Here is a 13,755-nt window from a genome sequence, read left to right as displayed (position 1 = left end):
ACATACCGAAAAATGATGTATTTTTATCATAACAATGTCAGTGAAGGGCAGATTCAGTCATTGTTGACTTCCTCTCTTGAGCCAAATGGCTTTCTAACCTGCTTTGGTCTTTGATGTGAACCCTGCTCCTGTTTTTTAAGCATGCAGTGAAACAGGATAGCCAAAGTCATGTTACCTTTTCTATGTGTCTCAGATGGTGATGCTTATGTAACTACTTCCCTCTTTGATGAACTTTAAATTCCAGCTGGGAGAACATATGGTCAAAGCAGGTTGTCCATCAGGGGATCTTATTCCTGCACATATGTTGCCTTTTAAACATTTAAAAGCCAGGTTAGGATTACTTTGCCTTGCAGATTTCGCCATTTTCATTGATTTGAAGAAGTGTTTGCCTGGACCTGAAGAGCTGCCAAAGAACAACCCACCACTCTCACCTCTCCCCCCTTTACTTGTGTCTCTCAGTGCATGAATTTACTTATCAATATGGGCCTCTTTTCTTATCTGTCTTCCACTTTTTCTTCCGTGTCTTGCTTTGCCCAAGCTTGCCAAGCTATAGTCGCCTGCGGTCTTTACTAATTTGCACTTTTCGAAAACCTGCGGTCTGCCTAAATACTACCTGCACTCTGTTTAACCTACTGCTAAGTTTGCTAACCACTAACATATTATGCCTGCACGTTAGAAATGGTAACCGGGTAGTGAATTGTTGATTGTGGATTGTGCATGTGAAATAATTGTTTGTTAACTGTTCACAAATCACAGGGTGACATGAATTTGATGAATGTTTTGTTCTCCATTTCTTTATTTCCTATTCTGCCACACAAAATTTGCAAAAAAGAATTGCTTGTAATCAAGACCCAAGGCCACATGCTATTATGTGTCTGTAATTTAGTTGTCCACAAGAGAAGTTTTACAGTTAACATTAAGTATTACCACATAAAGTCATGTTTACTAGAATCAAAAACACCAAAATAATCTTAAAAAGGGTTGCTTTGCAGGTATGTTAGTACATCTAAATGGGGCGTAAGTCTTCAGAGCGACTGTATCGGAAGAGTTAACATGTGTTAACACGTGAATCTTTATGTATCACAGGGATCCGAATGGCACTCTAGCAGTGATTTCCTCAACCGGTGAGTTCCTCACTCTGTCTCCCACACACACACACTAACACACAGTGTTTCGTAGTCCATAGGTCAAGTGAGAACCATATGAACTGGGTGGGTCTATGTTTCCTACAGGGAGTGATGGTCAGCACTGCTGTGGAATCTTTTTAACACAGTGGGTCAGTGAGTGGGCTGCTTTTATGATCAGGGAAAATATGCCATGGACGATCAGGCTGAAGTTCATGCAGCACAGAGAGAAACCGACAAACAGATGATGACAGCTGCAGTGTAAAAACCACAGATTTACCTGAGTTAAGATGGTATATTAATTGTTTAATGGTAGGGTACAAAGTAATCTTAATGGTTTTGTGCCTGTGGGCTGTTAGAATCTGCAACAACATTGTTAGAACTAATCACTCTTACATGGATTTTGCCATAGTATCACTGCTTCAATATAAACTAAAGTAACATTTATTCCCTATTCAATTTCCTTATTGACTTAGAGGGAAAAAAAAACCTTGTAACCGAGGTTCGAATTCTTGGAATGGAGAAATCTTATCAAACCCTTGCAGATAATTTATGGTCCTTTTAATGGAGCAGTACAAACCTTTTGACTCACAGCCTTTTATTAAAATGGTAGATACGTGTCTGTGTTCTCTGAGACATTGTTATCTCTCAGGACTTTCACTATCCAAGATGTTCCAACATGTCCCACACACCAATGTGTCCATCCTTTGCCATCCACCCCCAAGACACCTTCGCATGCCGAAGAATCTTTAGAAATGTCACTGTTATGACAAATCCCAATTCCTCTTTGCTTCTAACTATAAATAACTACATCCCACTGCGAAATATGATGACATTTGAGGATTGCGTCTCCTCATCCATGGCCCGTGTATTTGCTTCCTCTGGTCTTGGATGTAGGGCCTGAGGAAGTGTGACTCCCCACATTAACACCGTGATCGATGACTAAATGCCTCGCACAATACCCCCACTCTCCCTGGCAGTTCTATTCTAAGAGGCGCACGCAAATCACATCCGGTTTGTTGCACGCTTGATCAAAACACATTACTCACATTTGGAATATATAGAGAGATGCTATAGTAAATCTTGCAGATAAGCAGTTGACTCATCTTTGGTGGCGGTTCATACATGCAACACTGGTGCAGGCAATGGAATTTGATTGACGGTGGATTTAATCAAGTGTCATATTAATTTTGGCTTGTTAATCCGTAAAAACAAACCAGTTTTTCCTCATGACAAAGCATAAAATGTGATGGTGCATCAATTTTACTTCTGTCATTTGTCAAAACCATCAATTTGGTTATTTACAAAAAAGTGGGGGCCACTCTGTGTGGGCGGGGAGTCTACAGAATGTACATGTCTACAGAAGTTCTTGAAGTTGCAAGACCTGCAAAAGAAAAGCATCTCCTTTAGCAAACTAGTAATTTACAGAGGAGACAAAGACGTGAAAATTTACAGATGACAGGAGGAGGAGAGCACCTAAAATGTCAGCAATCGTAAGGCAGGAAAAAATGAACCGGAGACAATTTCATACCCTGAAATTGCAGGGTGAGGCCCTGGTGAGGTAAATCAAGCATTTTGAGCACTGGGAACAAGTTTCTTGACTGGCCATGGTGCTGTGGCTGGTTTCCAAAATGTATTATCAGGACCAATGGCACACCAACTAAAATGTCAACCTTTAAACAGTCTCTGTGGGATCACTTTTGTTCGGGTAAGCTGGATTGGAACATAGATAAACATAATGAATGGCTACAGTGGAGCTGGGAAACATGTATGTGTTGGAAATCTTCAGGAGACACTTTTGTGTGATGTAAATTATGATGGCCAAATAAAGCTTCTTGGACTATAAGACAACTTTAGTGTAAAGCAGTGCTCAACTAACCCTAACCCTATTTCACTTACCTATTTTTTGGTAGCAGGGACAAAAAGAATTTCACTGCACATTGTACCATGTATGATTGTGTGTGTGTGACAAATAAACCTGTCTTGTATCTCTTGTATTGGTGTGTTTCAAACCACAAACCACTAAGTGACTTTCATTGTCTCTCACAGGTACAATCAACCACAAATGCGATCCTGGTCCTTCTCTCAAGCAGTAAGTATATTGTGTTGAGACAGTTTGTCTAAACACGAACACCATCATTCCCACCAATGACAGAATGATGTGTGTGTGTGCATGTGTGTGTGTGTTTTATAAGTTGAGAGAGTGAGTTAGTCCACTGTGCAATGCAAGGAATGCCACTGGCCCCAGTCTTGGCAGGAAGCGGTGAAACTATAAGCCTCATTTACAGGCCCATTATATTTGACACACAGATAAGACAGCATACACACTTTCCCCTTTGTTCTCTATCAAACACAAACCACCAGATCAGTATGCAGCTATGGAACACGCAGATCATGTGAATGGTTTTGGCGGAGGATTAGTTCTCTGTCAGTCTGAATACATAACATGAAGCACTGAGAATTGCCATGAATTGTTGTACAGACAGGGATTGTCCTCCTTGAGTGAAATGTCTCAAAAACTATTGTCCCATCAAACTTTGGTACAGATGCTTTAATCTAGAGCCACCATCAGTTAGTTCCTTATATGTTCAGAGTTTTTGTTTATAAACAAATATCGACAAACTGATCGGCTTTAGCTGTCATTCAGATTGATTGCTAAAGGGCAAGTGTTGCACACTAACACACTAAACTAAGAGTGAAACAGTCCACATGGTACTTGCTGATTATAAGCATGTTAGCATTGTCATTGTGTTAGCATGCTGATTTTAGCATTTAGCTCCAAGGACTGCTTCCTGGAGCTGCTGTAGCACGGCTTTAGACACTTTGTTGTTGCATTGCTGAATATATTGAAATTGATCCAGCATGTATTGGCTGTTGCAGATGTGGAAATGAAATGACCAGAAGGGTAAACCCAGGATTTGCTGTGTTTGCACGCACACACATCGAGGCCATATAACATGAGTTACTGTCAGTCTCCTTAGTGGTACATACCACTCATACACCTCCACAGGGGTCAGATGGATTAGGTACACAGTATCTAGTGGCATGTGTACAAATCACATTTGTACAGATTTATGGTCCAGTGGCAACTTGTTGTTGTGCCAAACAAGAAAACCTTGACTCTACTGGGGGGGGGTGCATGCGTACGTGCGTGCTGCTTGTTCCTTTGGATTGTTTGTGTGTATATCTGAATGCCTGAATGGATAAATCTGCTGCACACACGAATTTCATTTTAAACCAAATCCTCATTAACTGTCATTCAGTACTGCACTTGAGCCACAATGACTCAATCGGAGCATGCAGTAATATCTAAACTGTGGTAGTGAACAGTGCATGGGCAAACAGGCAGTTTCTACCAACAGCAAGTGGGGAGCATACAGAGCCATCAAACTGAGCAAGCTAGAATTTGATATCATTTCCAGCCCTGCTCCCTTCCCCCTTTACACTGTGTGAGATTCCCCTGCTGAATAATAGCCACTCTATTTGCCCCCTCTCTCATTTCTCTCCCTGACACACACACACACACACACAGTTTCTGGGTGGGAGGAGGGGGGACATTAGCTAAGTGCCGTGACAATTCTCAGCATGGATCGTGATGGGAGATTGAGTGTGACAATGGTGTGACCAATCTGCATTCCCGTGAATCCTTCAGGCCTTTGACATGAGTCGCAGGCAAGATTACCTCACTTCCACCCAAACACAGCTTCAGCGAAATGTCCCTTTAAATTGCCCTGAAGTGGCATGCTGAGGTTATTTCCCTCATTGCAGAGTGAGAAGAGTGTGAATTGTGTGGAAATCTTTTCTTTAATTCAACGCCTTTAATTGAAATGTCAAAGGGGCAGCTTTTGTGGGGACTTGGGGTCAGGGGTAACACCAGGAAGTTACTTGATATGGATGAGAACGATAGAGTGACAAATGGAGGGGAAGCTACAGTGTGAGAAAGTGAGAGATATAATGAGAGGGGGGGTCTCTTCACAGTCACTTCATTCCACTTGCTGCAGTACAATAGCAAGTGGATAGAGAGAAGGGGCCCCTGTCTATTTAAGCAGAAATTAAATAAAGACTATAATAACGCAGAACAGAGGAATGTGTCTGCTAATTTACCGCCATCCCGGCACAGGCCAACGTAGTCCAGATTACCTAAACTTCTACACAGATACAACATGAGCAGTGGTGTTATGGCTACAAACCCAGCTCCTCACCGACATGGTGAACGGTGTCTGTCAATAGCCAGGCTGCAGCCTCCCAGCACAAGGAGTGGACTCTGTAATATGAAACACTTATTTTTCTCATTCTTTCCAGAGGAAACCACAGAGTATTTTTTAATTTATCTTAGTAGTTAAGCAATAAATTATGTGTAATTTAACCATCCAATTTGTACTTTAAAATGCTGTTGACATTAAAATACAATTTTGCCAGTTTAGTTCCTTTTATAAGATAAGATAATCCTAATAAAAGGTTATCTTATAAAAGGAAAAACATGAGTCCTGGCCTTAACACTTTCACATTAGTGATATGTGAAGTTAAACTTATTCAGTAGGTGCAACTGCATACTCTGTTATTTGACAATTATTTGAAGTGGTGATAATAAACAGCATCAGCTAGACTTTAGTTTTTTTCCCCCATTGTTTTGGTGTCACGCACGTCACTCTGTTACACAGCGACACCTAGTGGTCATGGCTGGGAACTGCGAGAAGTTCTTGAGAGAAACAATTAAACTCACCTGATTAGTACAATAACGATTCAACAGTAGTTCCAAAGCTGTTGCTGCATGAAGCTAAAAAAAAAAAAAAAAATGTGTCCTCACAATTTTTGTCCATTCAGTTTGGGTGTTACCTTCTTTGAAGCGACGAAAGAGAGTAACACTTTAAGAGGACCCGGACTCACCTGAAACTCAGCCGTGCTTTGCTTCGGATTTTCTTCTTCTTCTTCGTCTTTTCCCGACATGTTCGCTAAGGTTTGGTCAGACTTTGAGCAGAGCTTTCGGGCCAAACTGCTTTCATTGAGATCATGGTTGCAGGTACAGTATCACTAAATCCTTTGGTAAAACTGTGTGACGCTGTTACATCTGTCGGTGGTTTTTGGTAAGCTAGGTCACTAGGGCAAACAGGCAAAATTGTAGTTTAATGTCGGCAGCGTTTAAAGTGCAAATTGGATGGTTAAATTACACATAATTTGAATTTCTGCACACCATGTTGAACATTTCCACGTGTTCAAGGTTTTCACAGTCTATTTCAAAGCTACCTTGACGTATTGATATGGTTTTATATTTTAAGATTGTGAAATGCATTTGTACTTAATGTTTTTCATTGTTAGGATTATTATTTGTTTGTTTGTTGCCTTTTTGCAATAACTAACATTCGGCACAAAAAAAAATATCAAATTCAAACTAATTTGTTATGCTAGAGCTTCACTGTGACAGATTTGTTCAGGTGGTATGTGTGGCAGTATCTCTTGAAACTGCTCACTTCAGTCTAAGATTATCCGCGGATATTTTCGTTCAGTATGAATCTCAGAACAAAAATGATACTTAATCTTTAACATCTGCAAAAAGAAAAAAAAATCCCACAGGAAATTAGTAGCTAAACACACTTACACACAGATACACGTACACACACACACAGTTGGGCTTATTCTGTGGTTTATGTGGTGATCATCATGCAACTCTCACGGCCTGCCAGAAACACCCAGAAAGTGATGCATTTGCCTTGTGAAGACGCATAAACACACAAAGATTTAGTTTAGATAAGTGCTGTCACTGTGTGAGGAGGGCACAGTGTGTGGACTTGAGGTGAATCAGAGTATCAGGTGTGAGTCTTGCTCTCTTCATTTATTGTCCTGATTGTGGTGAGTGATTGAACGTGAACAACTGCAGCTGGCAAGAAGTCAAGACCTTGTGACCACATCGCCACCTGTGCTTTCACATTTCTTGACATCTAATCTGTTTTCCTGTGTAGCGCTCAGTCTGGCAAGGTGGAAAGTCAAGGTTATGTAATACAAAGACTCCTGGGGAGATGACAAAGATCTAAGAAAATTAATGAGTGGTTCAGATTCTTAATTTCTGCCGGATTATACTCATATTTTTGCTGTGTTGTATCATGATTTTTCAACAGATTTCAGTGTGTGTTGTTGTGTGTGTGTGTGTGTGTGTGTGTGTGTGTGTGTGTGTCTGTCCGTCTGTCTCTCAGACAGCTTTGTCACTTCATGAATAAGGAACTTTAAGTACACAGAGGAAGTTAGTCAATAATGGCAACTTGGATTTCTCAATGTCTTTCATGTAACTGTTCTTCTACGTTGATACATTTCAAAATGTGACCTTCTTTCTCAGTGCTAAAAAAAACACAGCTTAAAAAGAAAAACCAAGCATTTTTTTGTGGAGTGACACTGCAAAGAGGCCTTGAAATCTTTGAAACTTTAAGGCGCCTCAGGTAGCTACGTGTCATATGCTGCTGAAGTGCTGACAGTGACCATTGTGACACTTCAGCTGTGTGTCAGTGCTGTTCATGAGCATTAACTTTTCACGCTTTCAGCCTTTTTTTCTGACTCAACCTCCGTTTCCATGAAAAAAAAAAAAAAAAGATGAAAGAAATTGGGTAACATTATCTGTGAGGTCTGCCTGTGACATCACTTCCTCTTATCACCCCAAAGAGCAAAGAGCTGTTAATACTCAGCGCATTTACCTGTGGGGAGTAATATTGTCGACCTAAACGTTCTGTGGATGAGGTGTAACTTTAGGTTTGTTTTTTTTTTCCAATAGGCTGCCTTCCCCATATCTGTAGCTCCTTCTATGGCTGCCGATGACTACAACCCCGTAAGTGTTTCTTCCTTTTTTCTGTGTGTGTGTGTGTACAACATTTGCTCAGACTTAGGTTGCCTTTTTTCTCGCTATAATATGAAACTTTCCTTTTAATGGTGGAACTACTTCTGCTTCTCCTATTGTGTGAGGACAGACAAATATTTATAGTCGCGAGAGTTTTCAGTCTGTCGAGTGGTTAGCAGGTTACTGTCAATGGTTTTTGTCTAATACAAAACAGAGTTATGAGCAAAAGAGACCAAAGAGTGTAAGATAAAAAGTCAAGTCGCAGATCAGAAGATGTTACTTGCTGTAAGTGTGTGTGTGTGTGTGCACGCACGTCCGTGTGTGAAGAGATAGAGAGAACGGCAGAGAGAGAATGCATGTGACACCCGTCAGTGTGAGAAACAGGATGTTCCAGACAGCCTCTTCTTCTCTAGGGTCTGAAACTGTTAATGTGTTCCTTTGTGCCTCTGACTCTTTAACCAGAGTCCTCTCCTCTTCTTCTCTCCTCCCAAAGGTCTCCCTCCGACACAAATCCAAGAGGAAGACCCGAGGAGGTAAGTTGTCACCCTTGAGCTCTCATCACTATGTCTCTGTGTGTGCCCTCCACTGTAATTAGGACCCTGTGTGGGTGTGTGTGAAGTGGCAGTGCAATTAGTGTGCGCAGAGGGCTTTTAGACCGCGCTCAGCTACTCTCACTTCACTTCTGCTCTATTTTAGCTCAGCTATGTCAGTGTCTTGGATTCTGGGAAGCTAACCCAAGTTCAGAAAACTCTGAGTTATTATTGTTGATTGCGCATTCATTACTGGAACAGGTAGGCTGAATATAGCAAAGCATTTCTTTGACTGTTCTGGTTACTGTGTGGGATTGTTCAGTGATGTTTTTAGAATTCATTTAGTTAGTGGCCAGCATTGTGGCCTATTTCAAATGGAAATGTTTTTACTTGTAAGGATTTAAGACTGTGCAGTCATGTGTGTCATTGCTTCTCTGTTGACAAATGAGGAGAAGGACTCAGTACATTTTTGTGCATGTGTCCTCCTTGCACAGGCAATGGTACGATGAGCAGGAGACGCATTTCAGTCAAAGAGCTGGGGCAGCCAGACCACCAGGGCTGGCTGTACAGGAAGAAAGAGAGCAAAGGTTTCCTGGGGATCAAATGGAAGAAGTACTGGTTTGTGCTGAAGAAGACCTCTCTCTACTGGTACACCAACCAGCTGGTGAGTAAAACACGCTTCCATACACTCATTAGGATGTACACATGTTCATGTTCAGCTCATCACTGTCACACTTTAGTCTCCGACTGTTCAGCTCCACAAATGCTAAGCTACACCGAATTATTGGTATGATTATAAGCGGATATATATATATATAGTGTGATTATAGTCATTTAGAAAAGCTAGTATTTAGCACATCATCAGGTGGTACACTAAAATAGCAGAAAAACTTTTTCAACAGATCAGTACAAGATAGAAGAGTATAGCAATGAACACAGTGGTGAGAATCAGAGGAAGATAGAAAAGAAGCGATGATATCAAAGGAGTTTGGTACAGTTTCATGTTGCTTTTCATTCAGTGTGCTCTTCTTAAGAACGAGGCTTTGGATATTCTGTGTTCCTTAATTCGTCAACAAGTCCTATGAAAAGACTGAAAACAGTAATTTCTTTGCCCGTTTCTTAATACTTTCCAAGCCCGTCTGAGGCTCTCGGTTCTACTAAAGATGTGAATCTTTAGCAGGGAGTGGGAGTGGCTCAAAATAAACTACATTTTCCATGTTCATTGTAATGAAGGTACATGTCTCGGTGTGTCTGTGATGAAGAAAAGTATGGAGGTATATGGCACAGGAAAAGGGTTTAACAAGCTTTGGCTACAAGACCTCTTAGCTGGAGCAGTTCAGGACCAGGTGGTTTTGACATTTTCATTGGATTCTATGAAGAATATAACAATATGAAGATTAATGAATATCACTAGACATATCATTTGTGCTGCATGTACACGTTACGATCATAATACGGTACATTTAAAAATGGTTTAAGCAATGTAAAAATGTCAGTAACTTCAAACGGAAATGAGCAGACACAGTCACTGCATCAGTCTGAAATGGTTGCAGCTCACTTCTGTTTTTTCTCTTTTTTTTGTTTTGTTTTTTTTTTTTGTAGTTTACACTGACATGTACACGTTTGGATTCGTACAAAGAGTCAAATCTTAAAGTGTTTGTGCCATTTCCATTAGAGGTAATATGTTTTTCCTATACCCCATAGGAAATAATAAACAATACACAATATTCATTTTATTAGACAGTAATTTCAATCGGATCAGCTTTTGCTGTTTTTGCAAACTAACCAGCAAAAACAAAAGCTCACCAGAGTATTCATTTTTTGAGATGCATTTAGTCACAGATATTGTGAGGCGCCGGGGGCTGCAGTTGAGTCACCCTTGTTAATGCCACAGCTGTCTCCCATCCAGCCCGTCACTGTGGGAACCTCCAAGCAGTGTCACTGTGTTTCCTGAACGAGACGGTCTCACTAATGGCCCGTCATGCTCTGATACAAGCGTGCCTAACTGACGTGTTTGATTTACTGGCACGACGACTTGAATCACATTTACAGCATGTCACCATCACATGAAAAGAGAAAATAGAAGAAGTATCCGACTGCAATTCAGCGGCAGGTGCCGTTGTCAGGAAGTGGTTTGACGTCGTCAGTTTGTACTAACGCTCCCTGTTTAATCTCTCGTGTTGCAGGCAGAGAAAGCTGAAGGTTACATTGACCTCACCAACTTCATGATTGACAGAGCCATAGAGTGCAAGAAGAAACAGTAAGCCAATTATTGCACCCTGTTTAGTGTCTTATTTATTTCAGTCAGATAATATTTCCGAGCCACCCACCACCAGTGGTTTAGATTAAAGAGGAACTTTATTTTTATCTACTGTGTGACCTGAATGACACAGAAAGTGTTCCAACACACTGTGGCAGGACGTGTATAGTATTGAATCAGTCTCAAAATGACATAATAAACAGACTTTAAGGCAGTAAAATTTTAACACTGCTCTGTCTTAACGGCTCTCTGTTCACTTCCCCTCATACAGTGCGTTCAAAGCTTGCCACCCACAAGTCATGATGTTTTACTTTGCTGCTGAGAGCCACGAGGAGATGAATTTGTAAGTCACATAAAACCACACCATTGTATGACAAAAGTGTTTTTTTTTTTTAGAAAATGTCTTGTTTTGTAACATGTTATTGAGTTGAATATTCCTCTTGTTTTTTTGTTTTTTTTCCAGGTGGTTGAATAAGCTTGGCCTGGCCTCCATTCACTATGAACCAACGGAACGAAACCCTGCAGCTGGTAAGCATGGAAATCAAAAGTGTCTCTGTCACCTGTTCCTGTTCTTGAATGAAAACATTCAGATAACTAAACTCTTCAGAGATACGACTACATATTGGAACGAAATGCAACTGAACCGTACATGCAGTTTCCATTCTCACTTCACGTTATTGCAACAACAACAACAGACCATCTACGCAGTCAAGAACACCAAAAAATATACATGAAAGTGAGATAATGGTGGAATTTATCTGTAAAATTCTCTGGTAAGCTCTTAGTATGTGTAGCATCGGTGTTACAGGCATTTTCTTAGCAGTCCAGCAAATGTGCCTTGAACAGCCTTTCAATAAGAAAGATACACTACACAAACACACACACACACTACTCACAAATGACTGACATTCTGTAAACTTTCACAGTGCACTCTCCACACACTACGTGTAGGCGCTTTGTGTGCAGTTTCATTGTTTTGTTTTTTGCCACTTGACTTTTACACACAGTTCTTCCTCTTCTCTTCGGTCATGGCCAGCAGCAACACAGGCCTATTCAGGCCTTGTGTTGGCATGGTGCTCGTCGTGTACCCAATGTGACCCGCCTGTTTATTGTGGCCATGTCTAGCTTACTGTAAAACACAGCCACCAGCCATCTTGTGGTAGCAGCTCAGGCAGAGTTTTGCATCAGCATCCCGTCCAGCAGGTTTCACCTTCCTACTTTGTCTTGTTATTTTAGGAAACGGTCACTGACTGTTATTTTTCCTCATCAGAGATCGTCACAGATTGTGCATGTTTTGCCTGACAGTTAGTGAACGTTTCCCTCTCACTCTGTGCAGTCCAGCTCTCTGGTGTGCAGAAGGAAGCAGTGACCGTTTATTGTAGGGCAAGGGGTAGTGATGTAAAAAAAAGTTGTTGTTTAATACGTTTTTCCTTTTCCCCAAAAAAGGTTTCATTAGTTTCAGGATCACTCGCATCCTTTCTCAGATAGGGATATATATATATATATATATATATATACATTCAACATCTGTTTTCTCTGAAAATCAGGAACCTGCCAATTCTCAGTTTTATTGGCAATCTATTGGGTAAACAGGCAGTGTGACTTTGTGGGAACAACTGTTGATCACTTCACAGTTGGGCCTGGTGTGTTGTCGGTCCAACCGCAGGTGGTGTAACCCCTTGCTGGTTCCAATGTTAAATAATTTCATATGGTTTTTGGTTGTTTGTGTCGTATTATGTCCTCTGACTTTGTGTGTGTTTCCCATGCAGAATGTTATAGTGAAGCCAGTGACCATGAAGAAGCTGAAACCACAGATATTCCCCCTCCACCATACTCTGAACAAACCCTGAGGGACTCTACGGATGCATCTGGTCCACCTGGTAGCACACATCAGGTCAGTCATGTCTCTGGCATCTGGCATGTCACAACAATACAGGAGGTCCCCGTTCACTCAGTATTGTAGTTACTGAATTAAGTTGTTACAGTATGTTTACTCTGGTGAACCTTTTAAAGTTATTACTATGTCTGACCGTGGTGTGTTTGTGTTTCAGGGTACCCTCCCCCCACCTTACTCCTCCACGGTCCCCAACGAAACCAATGGTTCACTCTCATCCCCCGTCAGTACGATGACCTCACAGAGCTCCGCCTCCTCGCTCACCAAGCAAAGGCAGTCCTGGTTGGACCTCGTCTCGCAGGCATCTGCTTCCACAGGGGAAACAGCTGTGGTGTGCTCAGTTCAGGTACACTCGCACCAGCCTCCACGAGAGGAGACAGAAGAGGAGGAAAACACCCAGGTGTTGGACAGCTCGTCTCGGCAGGAGTCTCTGGAATCAGGGTCCAATGAGGAAAACCCTGCCGAAGACAAGGAGGAGGAGGAGGAGGCGGCGCAGAGGATTACATCTGATGCTCAAGAAGAAAGTGAGACTTTATTTTACTACTTTAATTGGTTGTGGGGTTTTTTCAACTCTTATACTTTAAAGCTGACCTGTCATTAACCATTTCAATTGGTTCTGATTTTCATTCTTTTGTAATTTTTTTTTTTTTGCCATGTCCTTTTACTGTGACCCATGTGTGTTTTGTTAAGCGGTTTTGATATATTGGTGTTCTGTCTTGCATTTAAATCTACTGGTACCAGTTTTGCTGTCAATGAGTGACCTGAGGAACCTTCATCCCTGAAGAACATGCACTTATTCAGTGTTATCTTTGTGCCATATATGCTATTAATACAATATAACCTTATCTTGTTTCAGGGTATCATGACTCAGATGAGATGGAGAAGCTGTATATTCATCTGAAAGAGGCCAGCCTGTCACCAATAGGAGATCGCAAACCATCCACGAAAAGGGAATTCAGGGCCTCCTTTATAAAACGCTGTAAAAATCAGACTGTAAATGATAGACTGCACCTTGTCAGGACTCTCAACAGCACATTGAAGGTACATTTCCTGTTTCTTAGTCTGTTATTCCACTGCTTTTCTACCGTGTTGAATGTTTTTCTATTTTCGTTTTACTTTACTCCATA

General features: G+C 41.2%; 1 protein-coding gene across 1 annotated transcript in view; it reads left to right on the top strand.

Annotated features, from left to right (window-relative positions):
* Positions 1-13,755, top strand: part of LOC124071493 (connector enhancer of kinase suppressor of ras 3-like) — a 48,251-nt gene that overhangs the window by 33,084 nt on the left and 1,412 nt on the right. The window contains exons 14-24 of the mRNA XM_046412058.1: positions 1,087-1,124; positions 3,174-3,216; positions 7,882-7,935; positions 8,438-8,477; positions 8,969-9,138; positions 10,661-10,734; positions 11,006-11,077; positions 11,198-11,262; positions 12,504-12,628; positions 12,786-13,152; positions 13,485-13,669. Coding sequence (XP_046268014.1) covers positions 1,087-1,124; positions 3,174-3,216; positions 7,882-7,935; positions 8,438-8,477; positions 8,969-9,138; positions 10,661-10,734; positions 11,006-11,077; positions 11,198-11,262; positions 12,504-12,628; positions 12,786-13,152; positions 13,485-13,669 — 1,233 coding nt within the window. The remainder of the gene's footprint in view (positions 1-1,086; positions 1,125-3,173; positions 3,217-7,881; positions 7,936-8,437; positions 8,478-8,968; positions 9,139-10,660; positions 10,735-11,005; positions 11,078-11,197; positions 11,263-12,503; positions 12,629-12,785; positions 13,153-13,484; positions 13,670-13,755) is intronic.

The sequence above is a fragment of the Scatophagus argus genome, chromosome 15 (genome assembly GCF_020382885.2).
Source record: "Scatophagus argus isolate fScaArg1 chromosome 15, fScaArg1.pri, whole genome shotgun sequence".
NCBI lineage: Eukaryota > Metazoa > Chordata > Actinopteri > Scatophagidae > Scatophagus > Scatophagus argus.
The sequence above is the reverse complement of the archived record's forward strand: the minus strand, read 5'-3'. Positions and strand labels throughout refer to the sequence as shown.